General features: G+C 31.8%; 2 protein-coding genes across 4 annotated transcripts in view; one reads left to right on the top strand and one right to left on the bottom strand.

Moving 5' to 3' along the window:
* LOC134714777 (nicotinamide phosphoribosyltransferase-like) overlaps positions 1–3,092 on the top strand; it is a 28,333-nt gene extending 25,241 nt beyond the window's left edge. For all 3 annotated transcript variants that reach the window (XM_063576343.1, XM_063576334.1, XM_063576350.1), the window contains one exon: positions 318–3,092. In XM_063576343.1, the coding sequence (XP_063432413.1) occupies positions 318–401 (84 nt within the window). In that variant the 3' untranslated portion in view covers positions 402–3,092. The remainder of the gene's footprint in view (positions 1–317) is intronic.
* Positions 3,093–8,776: 5,684 nt separating this feature from the next.
* On the bottom strand, positions 8,777–12,166 carry LOC134714772 (melatonin receptor type 1B-A-like). Its single transcript, XM_063576322.1, has 2 exons — positions 11,454–12,166; positions 8,777–9,582 (listed from the first exon to the last, which is right to left on the bottom strand). Exons 1-2 carry the CDS (start codon positions 11,713–11,715, stop codon positions 8,819–8,821), a joined length of 1,026 nt encoding a protein of 341 aa, XP_063432392.1. The 5' UTR covers positions 11,716–12,166; the 3' UTR covers positions 8,777–8,818.
* Positions 12,167–24,346: the final 12,180 nt, after the last annotated feature.

Here is a 24,346-nt window from a genome sequence, read left to right as displayed (position 1 = left end):
CAACAGGATACCATAAACAAAGTATAAACTGCACTTCGCATGAATGTACTAACGGCACAAAGAGTAATTTTTTTGTGACGTTTATGTTAATATCTATAAAAAATATATTTGTTTTATCTATAGACATGTACCAGAATATGAAATTGGGATTGAGTTTATAATGGTGTTATTTCATGTATTTTCCAACCATGACAAAATAATCAAACTTAAATTGTGTTTGTAATGGTATTATTTTTGTTTAACCAAGTCGGTTTTCTTCTTAAACCAAAACTGTGTGCAAAGAAATATGTCACTTTTACCATATGTTGTTTTTTCAGGACATTCTTGTTCCGGTTTATAAAAATGGTGTTCTGTTGAACGATTACACTTTGGATGAAATCCGGAAGAATGCCGTGATATAACTTGATTCTCCTCTACAAATACTGATTTTGTATTTACATTATTAATTTTTAGTAAATTAAATGGTTTACGTATATTTTCGAGGTATGTCCAAGACACGATGTTGTGTCGATATCGATCACAATTTTTCGTATGTATGTTGTTATGTCAACATGGCCTGAATCCTCTCTTTTTGTTGTCGATATCGACGATATCGAATCAATATCGACAAACATCCCATAACTTGAACAACGGCCTAAAACCTCTGTACTTGTTGTCGATATCGACAAACATTCCATAACTTGAACAAAGGCTTGAAAACTTCGTCTTGGTTGTCGATATTGACGATCTCAACAATATCAAATCGACATCGACAAACATTCCATAACTAGAAAAACGGCATTTAACCTCTGTCTTGTTTGTCGATACCGTCGATATCGACTATATTGAATCGGTATTGAAAACATGCCGTCACTTGAACAACGGCCTGAAACCTCTGTCTTTGTTGTCTCCGGTTGGAGTAAATGCGTAAATTTTCTTTTTAAATCCAGTTTACATACGATTTTTGTCTATGTTGGCATTACATTTAAGAAAGCATGTATAATATCTTAACTTGACATTCACCCATGCAAAGATGTTAACGCAATAAGAATTTATGGTTAGGTCGCCCAATTACTTCGGGGTCTTCGGTTTTCATTTGTTATTAGTTTCAATGTCAAATGCTGTTGTTTGTCCTTGTATGTCTTATTTGTTACCGGGTTTGTATTTTGTTCTCTTTTTGCCATTCTTCTTAGATAGTTCCGGGTCGTCAACACTTCTTTTAATATTTTTATTCTCCTTTAATGTTTATCTATATACCATATATCATCGGGGAGAGGTTTAAAATGTTCTATTTCGATATTGAGTCGATATCTTATCGCTGTTGTCGACATCGACGATATCGACGTCTTGTTTGTTCATTAATTCATTTATTCAGAAATTTTCGATATCGATTCGATATCATGTTGTTATTGTCGATATCGACGATATCGACATTATGTATTTTCATGCTATCATCATTCGTCTATATCGATTCGATATCGACAATGTGTTTTGTCACGATGTACTTGTTAGTCGATATCGACATCTTGTTTGATCTTCGACATGTATGATATTATCGCTACTTTTATGTACTTCTTTGAATTGAACGTAAATTGAAAATACTCGGGCTAAACATGTTAGGAATTTTTTCCTATCATATTGCATTTTAAAAGGAGAGATGTGCAGACTATAAAGCTTATCTTTTTATCATTATATTTCATGACTACAAGATTATGTTATCGTCAAACTTAGAAATGTTCATGTTTTGTATATGCATGTACAAAATTTAGTCCTGGTAGCTATGATGTGTTTATTTTTCTGTACCAAATCGTATTGAGAATTGTTGACCAAAAAAACTTTTAAAAATTCCTTTGGTTGATTGAACTATATTTTCTCTGTGGTCGGGTTGTGGTGTCTTTGGCACATTCCTCATTTCCATTCTTAATTTTATAATCAAAATTTATATACTGAAACGTTACAGTCAAAATAAATGATTATTAAAATCGAAGTATTTTTTTATATCAATAGTTGATAACTTAAGATCAATTATTATAAATCAATCAATGCAAATCAAAGTGACAAATTAAAACATGACAACAAATATGCCATGCTCAAGATGCGTGTACCTCGACCGCAAAACAATATTTTCTTATTAAAGAACTAATTTTGTCGTTGTTAACAAATCTGCATTTTGATAATACAACTATTTATACCAATTGTATAGATATGAAAACATGTATAAAGATAGATTAACCACGAAGCAAACTCTATCGTAATTGAGGTTTTTTTAATAATCAAATCAAAATTTAATTCTTTTTCCAGATGAAATCTGGAAGAAAGCTGTGCTATAACTTGGTTCTCTATTGATTTTCTATTTAAATAAATAATTTTAGTAAATCTAATGTTTACGTATGTAATCGATCACTGTTTTGAATTAACGCAAATTAAAAAATACTTGGGATAAACATGTTAAGAACTTTTTTCTATCATATTGTTATTTTAAAGGAAGAGATGTACAGAATAAAAAGCTTATCTTTTTATCATTCTATTCATGACAACAAGATTATGTTATAGTCAAACTTAATCCTGGTATCTATGTATCTTTACGTTACAGTCAAAATGAATTATTGTTAGTATTTTTTTTATAACAAAAGTTGAAAACTTAGTTCAATTATTATAAATTGATCAAGGCAAATCTAGGTTACCAATTAAAAAATGACAACAAATATGCCATGCTAAAGAAGCATGTACCTCGACCGCAAAAAAGATATTTTCGTATTAAAGAACTAAATTTGTCGTTGTTAAAAATCTGCATTCTGATAATATAACTGCGCAAATCAATTGCATAGATATGAAAACATGTATAAAGATATATTAACCACGAAGCAACGTCCTTGCTGATTGCGACTAATATTAAATGAGCTTTTGTAAACTATGAATAAAGTCAACAGTAGTATATCGCTGTTCGAAATTCATAAATCGAATGTGGAAAAACAAATCCGTGTTACAATCTAAGACTGACACTAATATATCATTACACGTAGACATTATAACATCACTCAACTATTCTAGGGATATTAGTAGACAAACACCTACTCTTGTATTTAAACTTAACCTCGTGAAACTGTAGAACTATATAACACGGTGGGTATGGTTGTCCTGCGAGAGAACGTACTGTGCTGGTGATTCGGTCCTGACGGGTGCTGGTGATCAATGAAAAAATGTAAACAAAGACGAAAATGATGATTTTTGACGTTTTCACTTATAAAAAATGGAAGAAAACAGTTGAGATTTTTCAATTTCGTTTCTTATGGGTTCATATATAAACCATTAAAAATTTGACCCTCTAAACTGTTTCAGTAAGCGTAACACAAAAATGCTCATTTTCAGAAAATCTCGAACTGAAAAAATAAAACAAAAATGCTCATTGAGTCCGCTTTCTATACCGCAATCCACACGACAAAACAATTTTGTGAAAAAACATTGCAATTAATTAAAATTTAGCATTTTCTCAATTTATTCATGTCCTGATACTGTGCTGGTGGGTCCTGTCATTGTGCTGGTGGGTCCTGATACGGTGCTGGTGATTTTGGATAAGAAGTTGGTCATATTTGAAACCAATGTTACAAAATCAATAAAGTTAGCCAGATAATTGTTGCCAACAGGATCTATAACTCCTATTTTAGCTCTTGTGTATCCATTTGGCTGTTTAATATGTGTTTTCAAATGATCTGAACTTGTATTACATAATAACATAAAAGGGCAATATCTTTCGTCCAATATCAGATAACAATATATAGTATCTAAAATAAGTTAAAAATTCAACAATACTATATAATTCATTTTATGTGTCGATTTGTTCGAAAAAAGTCGAAAAGAAGAGACTATTTTTAATGTCATGATTATCTGCCGCTTTCTAGATCTATGCTCAGCATTTATTTCAGATGACATGGACTCCTCACCCTGATGACCCTGCTGTCTTTCATAACTTTATCCGTATACATATATTAATAGATAAACAAAAGGCTGTAACACGTATTTTTGTATTTAAAACGAGAATATTTGTGGTGAATGGAAACTGTGAGGGTCACAATCTTAAATTGGTCATAAATGTTGCTGGACCCAGTTTCAGTATCTGATCTGAATTTTCTAAAATGTGCAAGGTAGATAGACATTTTGATTTTATTTACTCGGTAATGAACCATTGTGTTGATCCCATGCTAAACATAACAAAAATCTCTGTACAAAGGTCTGTGAATTCTCTACAAAAATAGTGATTTTATTTTCATTAAATTCTCTTTTTCTACTAAATACAATAATGAACTATAAATAATAATGCTTTGCAAGAAGTTTCCCCTTGATATATGTACAAATTTTATATCTCTATTATTCATTGTCAGTGCTGTTTTGATACTATTGCAGTTTGCACATTTCGGAATTGACAGGCCACGAAAGCGTACACGAAAAGATAAAATATTGATATAAGTACTTAATTTGCATTTTTGAACCCCCACCCCGGCTTGTTTTTTTAGGAGCCTGTGGTGTCTAAAAATGGTCGATTTCAGACAGCCGAGTATGCATTTTCCAGGCGGGTTATTGTTGATTGTTAAAGTCCTGAAAACGGATAGATGGAAACAAAAATGTTTGATATATCTGGCTTTAGATTCATTTTTTTTAAATATAAATTAAGGCTACATTATAATATAATAATTCTATGAATTCACAATATAAAAAAATGCAGAAAAAAAAATGAATGAAGTGAAATATCTTTGTAATGAGTCATTACTACAGAGATGGTGAATTTGACACACAAAACTTAAAAGCTTAGTGATATTTCCAATATTAAAATAAAAGTGTATTTTAGTTGGGTATTTTTTCCATTTACTCATTTTCAATTATAATCAAGGCGCATTTTATTTTTATTCATGAAAAATATTTAAATATAGAAAAGAAGAACACATTGTTCACTTCCTCCCCGTAATTCTTTATCAAAACTTTTTATTTTGAAATGAAAAGCTAAGAAATCTTAATTTTGTTAGTGTTCTCTAGGTCATCTCGTCTTCATTCTCTGACATATTCTAGCCTGCCCTTTCATAAAATAGTGATTTTTTTTAGTTGTCTATCGAACTTTCGAAAAAAAAAAAAGAAATACCTGATAACCGTTTAGACAAAAAAAAATATGTTGGAAAAATCTAACAGCAAGTGATTCTTAACAGCTATAAGATACATTTTTCTTTTACGATACAACTTTTAAATCTTACGGGAAACTATTCCAAGCTTTCACTGTAACCTCGCTCTAACTTATCCCCATCCCTCCCCCACCCCTACCCCCCCCCCCCAAATAACACCGAACAAACAAACCCGCAATACTATTGTCATTCTTAAAGTCAGCACTCAATTGTGCACTAACAAATGTGTTTTAAGCTGCTAAAGACATGATTCAAACGCTCAGAAAGTCCTTTGTTCTATATTTTTGCTCTCCATTTTCATGTAAAACCTTTTACATTTTTATTTTATGGGTTATTGTTGAAGGTCGTACGATGACGTATGGTTGTTAACACATACTTCCTTTGGTTTCTTATGGAAATTTGTCTATTGACAACAAACATACCACATCATCTTCTTTATATAAGTCTTGTATAACTACAACGTATTTTGGTGATCTTGCAAAATGATCGTTTTCCCGAAAATAGTAAACATATTTTCTTATCTTAAAAGGGGGCAAGAAGGGTTCCATTAACAGGCCAATAAATAAGATTACAGTTAATTTAAAAAAATAAATAAAAAAATAGGGGTATTTTTTCTCTCATAATAACAGTAAACAGATTCACAACAATGTCAATTTCAAGAAAGCAGACAACAGCTAATTAGTCAATAACAGTACAGCATCAATGATCTTGAATATATGCCACTTTTAACTAAAATATAAAAGCACAGAACCAGGACATAGGAGCACAGAACCAGGACCGTTTTTCTTATCACCAGCACAGCGTCAGGACAATTCCGTTTGACGAACTTGCACGACTTTTGCAATATAATATTGTTGTAATATACTTTGCATGGTACTTGTGACACATCAGAGAAAAATAAAGCAACAAAACAGTCGTTTTATTGCCGTTCTGATACAATGTAAACAAACCCACCAGCACAGAATCAGGACCCACCAGCACCCGTCAGGACCAAATCACCAGTACAGTACGTTCTCTCGCAGGACAACCATACCCACCGTGTATAAGTTCCCATGTTGCACTATTTTCCAAAATACAGTTATAGCTAGGTTTAAGTTATTGTAAGTTATTATAAAGTGCCTATGTTATGTTCATATACAATGTATAATGCTCAATGTGGGTAAATTGTAACAAAGATTAGATTCGAAGTGTTGTAAAGATGCAGAAATACGCAGTCGAATTATACTAAATGCACTAGTTCTAAACTAATTATCAATGTATTGTTTACAGTTAAAGTGAATACATTTCAAATCAGAGATGGTATATCATACTCTGACACTGGTTAAATGAAATATAACAATACTAGACCGTATAATAATCTTAAAGGAAACATTTTGGTTCAATTTTGAACTTACGTATATAGCAGAAATTTATGCAAGCAAATATTTACCGGATGTGATGCCTAATACTCATTGGATCTAATCCTCACCGAGCAAGGGTTAAAATCTAGTAACCCTTGCTAGACGTCAATCTTATCAGCTGTTTTCATAGTTTTACTCTTGATCAGGGCCTACCTTAGAGTTATTCCGAAAAGCAACCGTGGTGTATCTGCATGATACATTTGAAACTCTGAAGTCGATTCAAGAGTTTCAAGTTCGGTCATAGTGTTAAAGTAATTTTGTCTACCATATTTATTATTGTTATCTAATATGGTATTGCTCTGCTCTGCTCATAATTGTATATTATCAATTTAATATAGATATATGGGGCTGAATACAGTAAATTTGCAATAAATAAAGGATATAAGAACACACCAAAATATTATAAAAAGTATGATAAACAAAATATGACTCAAATATTTGAAAGACATTTGTACTTGAGATTTCATCAGCAAGGTATAACATAACAAAAGTGATGATATTTGGTCCATCGAATACATTTTATTATTGAAGTTTGAATTGTATTTCCTACAATCATCACAAATATGTTATGTTTCTACAAATATTCATAAATCTATATATGGTTGATCTAAATAAAGACAAAAGTAGTATAAAAATGTTAAATGTAAAACATGTAGTAAAACTTAATATCACTTACAATAATATTTCAAATTTTGCCTGTTCGAAATAAACCGTATCTCATCAGTATTTATTGATAAGTATCCAAAGCCTCTTCCATTTCCCTCATTTTTCCAGCAATACTTTCTATTTTGGGATTGCCAGATCTTTTAGTGAAGGAACTGAAAGAACCACCGACCTCCGTAGGAAAACTGTTTAGATATGCATCGAATACATCTGCTACGTGGGGGATTAGAGATAGTTCACACAGGCCCCTTCGGTAGTACTTTACAAATGATCAAGTAAATACAGACTGAACAAATCCCATTTGGTGCTGAATTTGTTGCAGTGAATGAGACCAAAAATAAACTAATAAACTCATAAAAGATACCAGGGTCAAATTTTTATATTTACGCCAGACGTGCGTTTCGTCTAAAAAGAAAGACTCACTAGTGACGCTCGAATCAAAATATGTTTAAAAGGCCAAATAGAGTACAAAGTTGAAGAGCATTGAGGACCAAAAATTCCTAATATTTTGCCAAATACATCTAAGGTAATCTATTCCTGAGGTAGAAAAGTCTTAGTTTTTCAAAAATTCAAAGTTTTGTCAACAGTTAATTTTTAATCATGTATGCACATATCAATGATAACTCAAGTCAACACAGAAGTGCTTACTACTGGGCTACTGATACCCTCGGAGAAATAAATCTCCACCAGCAGTGTCATCGATTGAACCTTACTTTATAACTGATTTTTAAGTCTTTCAAGAACTGATTAGATCAAAATGATTGTTTCAATGCAAAATCGATCTGCTAGTGAATATTATATCACGGCTGACTTTGATCATTTTTACAAGTTTATAATTCAATGAAATTCATCGTTTTTTATACTTCGTACAATTCCAATTGTATACTAAATAAGCAATAAGTTGCTAACTGTTTTCCAGTTTGAAAAATAGTCATTCATTCCTCTTACTCAAACGGTAAGATCATGAAACTAATAATGTACTCAAGCGCGGTGATTCTTTTTTATTTTATGATTAATTGTCATAAAAATCAAACTCATAACTGATATGTCATATTATAAGACAATAACAATAAAAACCAAAGAGTAAACAAAGACTCATAAAACCAAAGGACATTCACATCAACAGTAATAAATAAGAAATAAGAAAAACATGAACGCCACTAAAAACCGGGAGTGAAAACAGGTGCTCCGGAAGGGTAAGCATTTCCTGCACCGTATACGGCACCCATATAAATGTTTCGTTGAACTGGTTGAAAATGTCTGTACCAAGTCAGAAATATGACAGTTGTTCTCCATTCGTGTATTGGTGTTTGAGTTGTTGATTTCGTCATTTGAAAAGGGACTTTCCTTTTTTTAATTTTCCTCGGAGTTTAGTATTTCCAAAAAATTGTACCATATACAGCTTAGGTAATTTTTGCCGAGGACAAGACAATTCAAATGAAAATACTAAAATTTATGGATTAAAGGACCTATTGGTATCCTGAACTCCTAGTATATATATTGGTATAAGAAATTGAAACAATTACCCTTCGCCTCACAGTAAGATGTAAAACAATCAGTCAAAAAACTGGTTGTTCCTTTGAAGTTTTCTTTTGTGTAAGGTTTTATTTAACAATTTGATGAAGATGATTTCTCATTGACCCTTGTTACAAAAGATAGAGAAACTTGGCCATTAGGCTGATGTTCTACTTCATTGTTGCCAATCTGAAACATTTTATGGAAATCCTTTTTAAATTTTTCATTTGAAAAATAATAAATAAAGAAATTAATCGATGGATGAAAATGGGCAAAAACTGTGATACAAAGATGTACTTCATGGGAAAATGTATCATTTGAATCGGCCACAAGCAATATGGCGAAAGGTATCCAACAAATTGAAAATACCGCATACACAATAAATATTGTTTTTGCGAGGCGCAGTGATTTATTGTCAATGACTGGTGCGTTTCCTCTACTTGTGATCTGTTTTCTTGTATGTCGGACAAATAAAAACAATTTTAAGTAAGAGATTCCTACAACTATCAACGGAATCCACACAAGACAAACTGAAAATACAACGGTGTAACTGTATGTTGCCATTCTGTCCCAAATACATTCCAAACTTTTGTCATCAAAACCATGTCCGCCAATTCCGGCGTAATTTAACAAAACCATGATCATACCAACGACATACAGTGATAGGCACATTATAATACATGAACGCCGAGTAAATATTTTCTCGTAATGTGAGTTGTGACAGATTAATATATATCTGTTGAAACTGAGCAATGTGATGGACCCCAAAGACACGATACATGAAACTGTACACATTTTCCCGATTATATCGCACAGAATTGGATACTTCATGAAGAATGGCCGGCCTTCAATTTTACCTGAAAAAAGAATTAAATGAAATGTTTATTTGTTGAAGCATAATTATATATTTCCAAAATTCATGTAACAAAGGTAAATCTGTAATATGAAATTAAACAGACCTAGGAAAATCCAATTGCTTGAATTTTGCTTTCTATTTGTATCTATGATAATGTTTGTATCGACTACATGACCTCCGGATAATTTAGATGGCTTGGAGACAATCATTCACACGAAACGCAGCTACATTTTGTCGAGTCCATGCCCTGAAAATTATCTTATGATTTGGATAAATGTTTTACATGGTTTTAAATCCAATAAGATAACTTGAGTCAAATCTATGAGTATTTCATTTTAATAAACATCTATAAGCATTAATTCAACTGTTTATTCATATTTTTCCTTATTTATAATAAATATTGTAGGTTTGACATAGTACTATTTTATCTAACCACCAACCAAATTTTTACATTATGTTATACCATTTGAAAGTTGTATGATAACAAATGTTGGATTATTAATATAACGTCAGAACTTAGTATGAGTAAAAATATAAGCATGATATAGATTTCACTGATTTCTTTGAAATTTATTGAGGTTAAGCAAATGTACTTAATTTCACAGTTGATAGCTCTTTGAATATCTATTGAAATAATTGTATATGATAATAATTAATTGTTGTATATTTTTATTAAATACATTATTTTATAATGTCAACTATGTTTTTCCTGTGACTCTTCTGCACCAGAAATGCTAAAACATGATTCTGGTGGGCGGAGCTTCTCACTCTTTTTATGGGTTTTTTTCTGCTGTTCATTCATAAATCGGAAACTTATAACAGAAAATGACCTGCAGCCAATTAAAAATAATATCTGTCTGAATTGAACACGATATACATGATCTACTTTTTTTTTAAAGTTATAATTTATTTTCTTACTTTGTTATTGAGTGCTTTTTCAAATCTTAACTTTTTGTAATGAATAACAATTAATTACCAAACTCCGTAAAGATTTACGGAGTTTGGTAATTAATTCAAGTGAAACATTAGATAATTCTTTCAGTTTCTTTATGTGATATGTTGCTTTATATAATTATACTGCAGATATTATCACAAGGTTACTGGCTTAATACAATCAAAATATGAACAGAAAAAAATGTCATTTTAACACAAGCAACTTCATTTTAAATTATTCTTTTCGACGAGATTGCCAATAAGTGTCGGTAGATTGCATGAATGTACGTTTGAAACAAACAAAATCGTATACATATGATTTCAAAAGTAAAACCCTATTTATAATATGTTCTTATTCGAAACAAACTTGACACCTTGAAAATTATTTTTTTAGACCACATACTGTAATCCCAATTTTCCTTCAATCTCTCATTGTACTTGCAATTCAAAGTTGTGTTGCATATCGCGTCCTTCATTATTATATATAGAACTAAGTGTAACTTCATATGCTAAACGAAAAAATAAGAATCAAACAAAAATTAAACTTTATACAATGTGAGTATAATTCCAGCAAACATGATTGCCATACACTAAAGTACCCTCTCAATCAAACCCTTCGAATATAACTCCTATTCCACTCTTGAACTGTATATGCATTTTCTTTTCAATAAACGTAACGATAACTAATTCAGTAAATCTTTAAGAATTATGTTGTTATTTTTGTTAACAAACAATAAGATAAATCAGCATAACTTGTTTGTATACATATTCTATAAAATACTTCATTTCGTATCTAGACAATTATAATTTAATATCAATAAGTATAGACACTCTGATAAATTGACAAAAGCGATGACCGTTCGGCAAAGTTCAGATACAAATATGTATTCTTTAAGCCAATAAAAGAATCATATAGTAAGAAAAGAGTTTGTTACTTACCAACAACGCTCATAGGATCTGCTACCATAGTTACGTACATGTCTGATATAGCTATGTTGATGATGAATATGGACTGTACACTCATCTTTCCCTTCGATCTGGCTGTAATAATCAAAATTAGAGCATTCCCGAATGTCCCTACAAGGGACGCAATTGTTTGTAATGCTATAGATGTAATTGCAAAGCCAGGAGATTCCTGAATGAATTCATATTTTCCAAAATATTTGATAACGTATCTAGATATGTTGATAGTAGTATTCATTATTCAATTATGATAGTATAGCAACTCAGATAAATCGAAAATGCGATGACAATTTTGCAAAATCACATACAGATGTAAACTGGTTAGTTTACTAATTGTTAATCGTCGTTTTGTATATATTTATCTAAGTAAAATATTTTTCTCTTCTTTATAAGTCTATTATAACACCTACGTGTTTAAAACTTTATAACCGTAAATGAATACGTCAAAGCTGTTGGTTATTGGTTAATACATCAACAAAATTAGTATACTTGCATTGGTGTTTAGTATATCTTTCATTCTGGAAAATCGTCGGAAGTACAATACAAGTCATTTCCCTTGGTCACAGGTGCCTAGTATCTAAAGTCCTTTATAGAGATGACGTGCTGTCATCATAGTTCTTCAATCATATCCTTGTATTACAATCCCTAATTAAAGGATAATTTCAAAGAAACACGCAGCTCTGTATCACCATTTAATATATAGTGATGCCTTTCCTTACTTGGAGTGATGGTATATAGCAGTATTTTGTAAAGTCAAATTAGATACTTCAATCTTTTGTTTTTAATAGGGGAGAACACTATTTGGACAATAAAAATATTAAATATCAAACAAAGTCAAAAATAGGAGCAACATTCTAGCCAATAGACGATTAACATTGAAATACGTTAATTCACTTATATATTTATATTGTGCAAAATTAACCATTTCACAATTCTGAGCTAAAATCTGGTGATCTGAGCTGGCAAATAGTGAACGTTGCTTTTAAAATCGTGAAAGATCAGACAAATAAAACTAATAAATCGATTATTTTTGGGGGGATACTTCAATCTTTTGTTTTTAATAAGGTAGAACACTATTGGGACAATAAAAATATTAAATATCAAACAAAGTCAAAAATAGGAGCAACATTCTAGCCAATAGAATGAGCTGGCAAATAGTGAACGTTGCTTTTAAAATCGTAAGATCAGACAAATAAAACTAATAAATCGATCATTTATAGAGATGACGTGCTGTCATCATAGTTCTTCAATCATATCCTTGCATTACAATCCCTAATTAAAGGATAATTTCAAAGAAACACGCAGCTCTGTATCACCATTTAATATATAGTGATTCTAATAAAACTAATAAATCGATCATTTTTGAGGGGATGGAATGCATTTTCAACAGATGTAAAAACTATGAATCTGTCCTCAGGGGTGTCTGGCAAATGTTAAGGGATGGAATTATCTGTACTCGACAACTCTTTGTACTTTAACATTTCATTTGTAAGATGACTTTTAGGGTGAGGTTTAGTTATGTTAATTTGTCATAGAAAAGAAAATAGATTTACAAATAGGAAGTGTACTTTTTTTTATTAAACAATTATTGTTTCCGGAATGACTGTTTTATCTTTTTGTTATTATTTTACACTATTTTGTCATCCTTTTTATTTCATTCTTCGTTTAGAAATACTGTAAACGTTCTGCTTCATTTCTAATTTTTATGCACTTATAAACACGAGTATCTAAATCAAACAAAAAACATGTTGTCTAACATTTTAGATGCTATACTACTTTTGTTTTGTAAAAGAGGGGCGAATGAAACCAGAGGGACAGTCAAACTCAAAGACTGAACATTATCTGACAACGCCATGGATAAAAAAATATAAAGACAAACAGACAGACAATAGTACACATGTTTGATAATGTGTTACATATTTGTTTTCGTTCATTTTTGGTACATAAATAAGGCCGTTAGTTTTCTCGTTTGAATTGGTTTACATTGTGTAATTTCGGGGCCTTTTATATCTGACTATGCTGTATGGGCTTTGCTCTATGTTGAAGTCTGTACGGTGACCTAAGTTGTTAATTTCTGTGCCATTTTATCCAAAACTGCAGGTGCTCCGGAAGGGAAGGAAGATCCTACTCCACATGTGACACCCGTCGTGCATATGTTATTACAAATCCGATAAATAGTCTAGTTCGGTAGGTCACATTAGTGAAAATGGAAGGGTATTTTAGTGACGACATAAGGGATATATCCGACATCATCTTTGAAACGGTTATTCCATAACGGTCAATCAGCTCGTGATGGCGTCCGTTAACTTTACGAAGGAATGGTTTCAACTTCATCATTTGGAACTACTGTTTTGATAACTTTCTTGTGAGCAGCAACCCTCTATCAAGGAAATCATGATAGAAATGTAGTATTCTTGTTTTTTGTCAGAGAGAGATTCCAATAAAACTGTATAGGATTAGATAAAATTCAAAAGACTAGCGAAGGACACCAAATTCAAAATTCATATACGTCTTTCACAACTTTTAACGCTATATAATAAAATGATAAACGATTAGAAAACTAAAGTCTGCGCAACACAAACACCATACAGGATTATCGCATATGCTCCGGAAAGGTAAGAAGATCCTGTTCTACCCAAAACACCCGTAGTGTTGCTTCTATGTACGTTCAAGCTCAGTGAAAGATATATTGAGTAATGTCACGTTCAAGGAGAAGAGAATAGGATTATGATTATGACAAGTAAAGATTTCCAATAAAGATTTCCAATAAAATGACATACGTACCTAACTCGACGTACGCACGTAACGGGACCGGTTATTGCTAACCAATTAATTTTGTTAAATGCGCTACTCAAGTTTTAACTAAGTATTCCTAAACTATGAAACCCATTCATAATGAATTTTATCAATATCAATATTTCTAAGATGATGAAAATCGAAAGAAATCTTGATTTTTATATATCACGTGATTATTGAGATTCCTGCCTAAACCTCACTGACATAAGACCACGTATATATACGTATCTTTACCTATCATACGATTCATTGAAGTTGTCTTTCATGGTTTTGACAAAGACTTTGCTTTTCAGATATAATTGCAAAATTTAATGAACCTATTATTTGATATTTGTATTGATTTTGTTTCTCGTTTTCAGATAGATTCTTCTTTTCGATTTTTAAAGTTTTATATAATTTAATTTCCGCGGGTATTAATTTATATCGATTTTGTCGTAATTTCAGGGGGAAAAAATGTTAATCAGAACGTGTCTCAGTTAAAGTTGAAAACTATGATTGCATCATACTTTATTAAGTATCATTTCAAACGTTCTCTTCTTCTGCACTTAATCTCCTCAATTTACAATCTTTTAAAAACAACTTCAACAAGGAAAACGTACGTCAACGGGAAGTTAATAAAATTATTTAAAAAAAACCATTACAGGTCATGTACTTCTTTAAATTTTAGTAGTTGACATATACTTTTCTTTCAAATGAAAGTCAACGAACATTAAAAAGATAAAATTGTAGTTGATAATAATGTGTGTAAATAAATGTGTACACCAATTTGTTATAGAGATTGTAATTTAGAAGGTGTACTTGATTATCAGTTGATGACTAATAACCTGCATTGACCACTGTGGATAGTAAACTATCAACCTATTATAGTAATTGGCTAAAAATATCCTGTCCCCAAGTATTTCTAATTAAAAGTGGATGAGAATGTCAATTTACATAGTTGTTACATTTTTGAGACAACTATAATGTCATTTCAGTCTTTACGGGAATTTTCTTTACTCGTATTTATTCAATTAGAAGTAGATTCTAAAGCTATCGCCTACGATATATTGATTGAGTTAACGAAAATTTTAAGTTTCAATTTTTGTCTCGGTTTGGAGGTATGTATATATAAAAGTGACAACTATGCGACAGATCCAATGACAGGATCACCAGTGAAGGTGTTACACGACTGACAAAAAAAAAACCATTTTATATTCATTATTATATACTTGTATATGGGAGTGTCTGATAGCGGGCTAGCCTCAAATACAAATTCAATTATTCTATTGGACCCTCTGATCGAATGACTTTAAGACTGTATTTTCGGCTTCTCCACCAAGCATGATACATTCACGAGCAAGAGCAGGTATTGGTTTACTCGTAGAAAGACAAGTGTTTCTTTATAATGGGTACGCTCATTTGTTAGCTAGCATATGAAAATAAGACTCTTAAATGTCGGGCATGTTTAAAAAGGTATATGTATTTATCATTATAATTAATTTTCATCATCCTCAATATATATGTAATATTTGTCGCTGGATATAAGACATACACCAGTATCATCATCAGCATAAGTACTATAGCTGGAGGCATAATCTTCGTCTTAAGTACATGTATTATACATAGCTTGAGGCTTCTTCGTCGTAAGTATAACGTGAGGTTAAATTCTTATTTTATATTTTAGCCAGTTTATGTCGAGAACTTATTTTACGCATGCATAGACGTATGTTTATCAAATGATCATGGTCACAATTAAAACAGATAGAAAGGGATTGACTCGTTAGACTGAAACGAAGCATAAAAACAGCTAGCGATTTCTAGTTTTTCCAAATAAGCTCCATGTACCGAAATGATAGTATCCACAGATGCTGAACACTATCTTTCAATCAACTAAAACTAATAAATAAGGAATAATTATTCCGTTTATAATATTGATTTCGTACAGTTACACCATTGTCCTAGTACGGATGTGACTGTCCCAAGTCATAAGCTTTTAATTCAGTGCTTATCGTTTGTTGTGTTTTCGTTAATTGTTTTTAACATTAATTTGGCTGTTAGTTTTTGTTGTTTTACATTTGTAATTTTGGAGCCTCTTATAGCTGACTATGCTGTATAGGCTTTGCTCATTGTTGAAACCCCTTCGTTGGACTAAAGTTGTTAAAATTTCTGTGACATTTGTTTTCTTGTTAAGAGTTGTCTCATTGAAAATCATACTACACCTTGATTTTTGTATATATCACAAATTAAGAATACAAAAATAATAGACAGTCTAGAAAAACGAGACCTTTTGTCATGTCAAAAGTACAAAGCATCTGTAGGACCATCAGTGGTCATAATTGTATAGCAGATTTTATGTAGTGCCCATGTGTCCATTTGATTACACGTCAGTGTCACATTTATGTATTTAGTGAGCTACTAAATCACGGGAAAAATCTAATTCAGTTTGTGGTCTTAAACTTTTAAATCACATGCGAGATGCCTTATTTTCAGACATTGTTGTTTTCAAAAAGTATTTATCAAAGTCAAACGACAATCATTTCAGGTCTTTTTTTCGAGCAATACAGTTCGTGATTATGGCCGGATCCAAGATATTTGAATGAGGGTTTAGTTTTCGATAATTGAATTTACACTGACGAGCGAAGCGATGCAAAAAACAATTTAGACAATTATACGCTAAACATGATATTGTGGAAAACATGATATTTTAAAACTTAATTAACAATCGAAAAGGGGGAGTACAGCTTTTACATTCGGGTGTGTTGGAATTTACTTTAAACGTTAAATCTTTTTAAAATAATAAAAAGGCAACCTTCTCGCTTCGGATTTCGTCATTTTAATATTTGTATGCTAAATGTCGTCTTGGTAGTTTTGAAAATTCATAATGTGAGAAGAACTAAAATATGGGTCAAGTGAAATGACAAGAAATGATGGGTGTGTTTGATTACAAGTTGCTAATTTACTTGTTTCATTATAGTATATATGTCAATAAAATCATTCAAAGTTTAATGACAAAATATTTAAAGAGTTAAAACAATAAGCTGGGGTTGATTTTTACTTAAGGCATATTCCAGCAACAATGCGTGTTCAAAGAGCAAAGAGCAAAACATGTATACAGTGTATGCTCCCCTCCGTCATGCTTCAATGCAGTAGGACAAAATACGTTGAGTTAGGTCAGTTATGTTGAGTAAAGTCATTTCATTGGAAATCTCTAATAAAACAACATACGAACGTAACTCGACGTACGGACTTGCACTTTGTAAATACAGCTGTTTTCTTTGTTTCATCTCATAGAGACATAATTTGGGAATGTTACCAGTATAAAAAAAAAATATGATAGCGCCGAAATTTTAATTCTTATGAGGCCCAAAAGTGATGAAAAAGGTAGTTTAAACTCGTACAAGTTCACAAAATATAAATCTTGAAGAATATTTTTTTACCTTTGAAGAAGAAAAAAGTCCATATAAAAAAGTAAAATCACAGAAATACTGAACCCCGAGGAAATTTCGTAACGTAAAGTTCCTAAACGGCAAATACAAAAGGTCACACACACAAAATCTTTTAGAGTACATACAATCTAACTCTCTTTCATCGTGTAATAGTATTTAAACATTTGATTTTTCTACACTTTACACAAGTTTAAGTTTTTCAACAGACTGTCAGCATTCCAATGGGTACAAAGTGTGCCCCTCTTCTTGCCGATTTGTTTCTTTATTATTATGAGGCTAACCTTATACAGGAACTTCTGATGAAGAAGGACAAGAAGTTAGCAATATCCTTTAACTCTACTTTCCGCTATATATATGATGTTCTCTCACTAAATAATGCAAAATTTTGTGACTTTGTTGAACTCATCTATCCCATCGAACTATCGATAAAGGATACTACAGATGTAGTTTAGTCGGCCTCATATCTTGACTTACATTTAGAAATCGACATTGAGGGTCGGTTGAAAACTAAACTTTACGGCAAAAGAGATGATTTCAGCTGTCCAATTGTGAACTTTCCATTTCTAAGTAGCAACATTCCAGCAGCACCTGCATACGGGGTATATATCTCCCAATTGTAACGATATTCCCGTGCTTGCATTTCCTATCATGATTTTCTTGATAGAGGATTGCTGCTTACATGGAAGCTATTAAATCAAGAGTTCCAAATGGTAAAGTTGATATTCTCCCTTCGTAAATTTTACGGACGCCATCACGAGTTGGTTCACCGTTATAGAATAACCGTTTCACAAATGATATCGGATATGTTCCTTCCGTCGTAACTACAATCCCCTTCCCTTTCATGAATGTGACCTACCGAATTATACTATTTACCGGATTTTTTATCACATAAGCAACACCAAGGGTGCCATATGTGGAGCAGGATCTGCTAACCCTTCCGGAGCACCTGAGATCACCCCTAGTCTTTTGTGGGGTTTGTGATGCTTATTCTTTGGTTCTCTATGTTGTATCATGTGTACTATTGTCTGTCTGTCTGTCTTTTTCATTATAAAAGTCAGTTTATTTTCGATTTAGGAGTTTGACTGTCCCTCTGGTATCGTTCGTCCCATTTTTTTTTAAACGAATGGACAACAACTGTCATATTCCTGACCTGAAAATGGTGGATTGAACCTGATTGTATAGCACTAAACCTCTCACTTGTATGGCAGTCGCATCAAGTTTCATTATATTTACAACGATGCGTGAACAAAACAAACAAAATAGTTAAAATTGTTAAAATATAGGGTAAAACTCTCCGTTCTTGGAAATAATCATTTAATTTTTTTACTTCGTAGTAAAAGTGGCACAGTTTTAGAGTCAACGGGTGTTCCTATGGGAAATTGCATTGTGTATATTTATAGAATTGCAACCTTATCCAAGAGTTTTAAAATCCTACTCTAGTATACTGAACGACTTTAGAAACGCAACACTCATTTTGTTGATTTTTTTTACCAAATCTTTTTTTATTCTCTTACAACTACTTTTCATGCTTATCATGCTTCTTTCTCCTTACAAAAAATCAAAATCTGACTTACATGTAGTTATTGAACATACCGAATTTTTGAAGTCGCACGAATTTCTTAAAGCGAAATTTTGGTCCCAGGAAAGATTGTTTCAGGTTATTTTGCTTTGTGAAACAGTTCTTTCAATCCTTTGCCTTACTAATTATTTTTTTTAAATGTTGCATTTCCATTTTGCCAAGTCTGAGAAATAAAAAAAAACAAAGAACTGAATTAGCCCTTAAGAATACTGCAAACATGAAAACAAAAATATGCTGCAACCATACCGTATGACTTCAGAACCTGTCCAACTGTCCTTCCGACAACGATACAAGTAGACAAAATTTGTTGCTTGTCATCAATGAACAGATCAATGTGTAGTGAAAATGAAACATCAACAGAATTTGATAATGCAACGTCATTTGCCAATCATGTTTACGGCCGCAACGTCAACTGCTAACCAAATTGCCGAGTGCCATTGAGTACAGATTCATGCCATAAATGTTTCCCATGAACTGCATTGACAAAGAATTGACTTAAGGAAAACCTGAACAGCCCTCAAGTTCCAACTGCATAATTGCCAAAACCAATTAATGGGTTGAACAAATGCAAAATCAGAAGGTGTGAAACAGAACCCAAAAAAAGTCAGACAGAATTTGTTGACCTTTCTGACAATCATTTTGGCGTTTGTTACAGGCAGTCATCGCTTTTGACGTTGACACATTCATTCAAAAATAACACAAATATAATCTAGTGTTGCGTTTCTAAAGTCAGTCAGTATATTTTCGAATAATTCTAACATGAACGCCCTAATTTTCACTGACATACCACCACGTTTATATACCTATATGGAGTTATTTTCTTTCAGAACGTCAGGTCATTCTTTTTCAGAATCAACCCGGACGATACCATGTTTCAATGGTATATGCTCCAAGGCATAAAATAATGACCTGTGTAAGGTTATTATTTTCCTTGATAAACATGCAATCTATGATTTACTTCAAAATTTTATTCGTCTAATAGTTTTTTGTTGCCTATTTGGAAATTTAGTTTCTAAAGTTCAACCGATGATAGATGTAAAAGAAACCGTCATTGTAGACCCGCAATTTAATTTTAGAAACAAATAACGTGAAGTTTTGTTGATTTAACGCTACAATAAAGAAACATTATTATATAGGTCAGAAGAATTTTAATGTAGACTTTCATAAAATTCTCGTTTTGTTTATATAGATTAGACCGTTGGTTTTCCCGTTTGAATGGTTTTACACTAGTAATTTTGGGGCCCTTTATAGCTTGTTGTTCGGTGTGAGCCAAGGCTCCGTGTTGAAGGCCGTACTTTAACCTATAATGGTTTAATTTTTAAATTGTTATTTGGATGGAGAGTTGTCTCATTGGCACTCACACCACATCTTCCTATATCTATTTCATAAAATAAATCCAGATTTAACATATTCGTGTGTAAGATTTTGAAAATCTTATTGAGTCAAACTGAATAGGTTGATTGCTTAACGTCCAGTGGCAAATATTTCATGCATGTTCAGAACGAGACACACTGAATAGGAAATCAAACTGTGACCTACATGAATTTATATTCGTCTTCGTCTCAGTTCATAAGTTTTTAAAATGTATGTATACCTTTTACTCTATCAAATGATCAACTAATAAAATAATCTTATATTCTATTGAATAACATTAACGTAACTCACGAAAGGGTCGGGTGCGGAGGGTCTATAATTTTATCCTGATTATCTTTTAATAAAATGTATTGCTATTCGAAAGACAATCTTTCTGAATTTTTTCATTCGATTCAAGTAAAATGGATAAAAAAATAACAACTTTTCCGCGATAGTAATTACATAACAAAACGAGAAAAAAAACCATAACCCTCCCCCTTTTCCATAAGCTAAGTGATACAATAAATAACTTACAATGTGTCTTGTATTTGTCATACACCGTTATCGGATGGTAACAATACATTTGTGTCTTACTTCATGCAGTTACAGTAATATTTTTATTGTGTATGGATAACATTTTTTCAAAGGTTTATATCTTAGTTATTTAGTGAGTTTTATTTCTCATTTTAAATGATCCGCAGGGCGTATTAAAACCTGAACGCATTAGAAAGGAATATCCCACTTTAGTGTTGTCGTTAAAAAGGATACTAAATTTTATAAATCTTTATAAAATTATTATTTTTTGACGGTATATAAGTCAGATAATGCATATTTTAAGGTTTTTCTTGTCGTAGAACACACCTTGGGGTGTCAGGATTGTTCAAAGAAAGACCTCCCTCCGGTCGGTCTTTCATTTGATCAATCCTGACACCCCTCGGTGTGTTCTACGACAAGAAAAACCTTAAAATATGCATTATCTATAACATAAACAATACCTTACCTTAATTAAGGAAAACGTTTATCGGACAATTTCAAAACTGTAAAAACGGTCTATGAAAGAAGCGTATCGATAAAAACTTTTCTTATATCAATGAGCGATATTGTCTAATATCAATTGTAAATATGCAGACATTTCATGCGGAAAATGTTGTTTTCGGCAACGAAAAATTAAGAAAATACTAACTTTAAAACTTATTGTTCAAATATAAACAACAATTGAGTCTAAATATACATTCAGAAGTTAGTTAGAAGCTAAAGTTTATGTCCGTGTAAAATTTGAAGTGCTGTGTTTTTCTTATATACATAAATTTTTAAAATATCAATGCGATACTTTGAAAATATCAATGCGATACTTTGAAAATATCATAGCGGTGTTTTTTTAATATCGATATTAGTAATTATTAGTATTAATATTTGACTGCTGTATCCATATTTTGACAATTTTACCTATTATGTCTGTTTTGATCATGCATCGTTGTAAATATGACAGAATTTGATGATACTGTCATACACGTGACAGATTAAGCGCAATTTAACTAGGTTCAATCCACAATTTTCAAAATTTGAAAATGCCAGTACCGATGGGGTTTAATAAACAATGTCGTAATCAAATAGCTAAGTATCAAAATCATTATTCACATATATATAACATTTAGCAAATTTATAATGAACGCACCAAAATAATATATATATCAGATATGCTCGCAACGCATGCATGGAAGACTTTCTTTGATGAAAACAATGAAACTAACTTTTGACAAAGATGAATCATACTGCCCTCGTTCAGATTGATTCGACAAAATTTGGCCTGTGCATTTTTGAATCTCCTTTTTTTTATACAAATTAGATTGTTGGTTTTCCTGTTTGAGTGGTTTAACACTAGTATTTTTTTTGTGTTCCTATATAGCGTGGTGTTCGCTGAGAGTCAAGGCTCCGTGTTTAAGGCCCTACTTTGATCTATAATGATTTACTTAAAACAAACTATTACTTTGATGGAAAGTTCTCTCATTCGAACTCACGCACCATCTTCTTAATATATCTTTAAATCTTATATCAGATAAACCCCTTATAAATAACTGCTTTCGTGTCCTTCAAAACGTCATTTGGGTGCTGAATCTTTTGTTAATTGCAATATGAAAAAACACACTTCTAAAGCTTTAAAGGTGACGACAGTTATGGTGGTACAAGAACGATTACGTCAATAAAAATACTTAATAAAAAGCACTGAACGATCTTAATGTATAAATATAGAAAAAATATATACACATTTCTAACGTCACCAGAAATTTACATCTTATTCATTTGTTTTCTAAACATTTTTTTTTAGTATCATTGAAGAAATGAATTTATAACAAGCGATACGGATTGTTATTTATACGATCGATTACTAGTCAAAAACGCAAGTCAAATCTTTGTGGTATCAAAGCAACGGAATGCCCTCACGGGCATCGCGATGTAAAAGAGCGTCCAGGCGGCGAGCTGATTATATTCATAGTGATATCGATTTACCAACAGGGAAAGTCTTTGATATAAAAAAAGAACTGTTTTCCTTCTCAATATTTTTTCTATGTTAATAATAAATACATTTTCTATTTGACAAGATTTTTGATTTTCGATGTATCTGAAGTTGTTCAACTTATAGTCTGAGGCTACTCAGTTGGTAACTTCAAAGTTCGGGACATCAGCATTTGTACATTTTAATTTGTCTGGAATATTTATTTTACCATTTGAATATATATTGTTATTTGAAGCTGTATTGGATGGGACTGTTTGAAAGAATTTTTTTTAAAGTAATGATATGTATGGTCCGCAACGAAGTTGTCGGTGCCATATAGCTTTACCCTTGTTCGAAATTCCGTAATTCCGAAAATCCGTAATTTCGAAATTCCGTCATTCTGAAAGGTAGCACTCCACAGTTAGAAAATAAAATTAAAAATGAGCCACAAAATGTTTTATCATCTCCTATTCCTGGACTTCTAATACATTAACCTTACTGTTTGTGTTGTACATGTGCATATGTATGTAATCAGTATCTTCCATAGATTTTATTTTCCAAAGTTAAAAGGGTGAAAAATGATTCCTTTTATGTGTATCCATGGCAACATTCTGCATTTATTTACAATAAAATATTGCAAAAAGGGGGGTAAACATGTCACATATCCCCCCCAAAATGTGGATCAAACTAGAATGTCAATGCCTTTGAGTGATACCTTTTAAGAAACTGTTTACATAGATCTTCCTAATAATCAAATAAAAATTGGGTGTCTATCGCCTCATTTTTTCGTAAAATCTAATCACAAAGTTCGTGCGATAAAAAGTTGGAAAAAAACATTACAATAATTGCCGGACCAATGTATGGTATGGGCATGCAAATACGGACTGTCATACAGAAAACAGCCTATATTACATGCATTACATAATCTTGATGTTCAAATAAACCCAATACAAAGGCTATTTCATTACTCAGCTATTCAAAAATGAATTTTATTTCACACTAGCTGTCATATTTGAAATATCCACAGGGGCCAAAATGCGAAACTACACACCTAACTGTGGAGTGCTACCACATTCCGTAATTTCGAAATTCCGTCATTCTGAAATTCCGTAATTTCGAAATTCCGTCATTCCGTAACAAACCATTATACGGAGTTTTTTTTTAAACGCCTTCAGATATTGGGCTGATTTTTGTTATGTGAGTTAACCATGATGAGTAACAG

This window comes from Mytilus trossulus, chromosome 1 (assembly GCF_036588685.1).
Source record: "Mytilus trossulus isolate FHL-02 chromosome 1, PNRI_Mtr1.1.1.hap1, whole genome shotgun sequence".
NCBI classification, from domain to species: Eukaryota; Metazoa; Mollusca; class Bivalvia; order Mytilida; family Mytilidae; genus Mytilus; species Mytilus trossulus.
The sequence above is the reverse complement of the archived record's forward strand: the minus strand, read 5'-3'. Positions and strand labels throughout refer to the sequence as shown.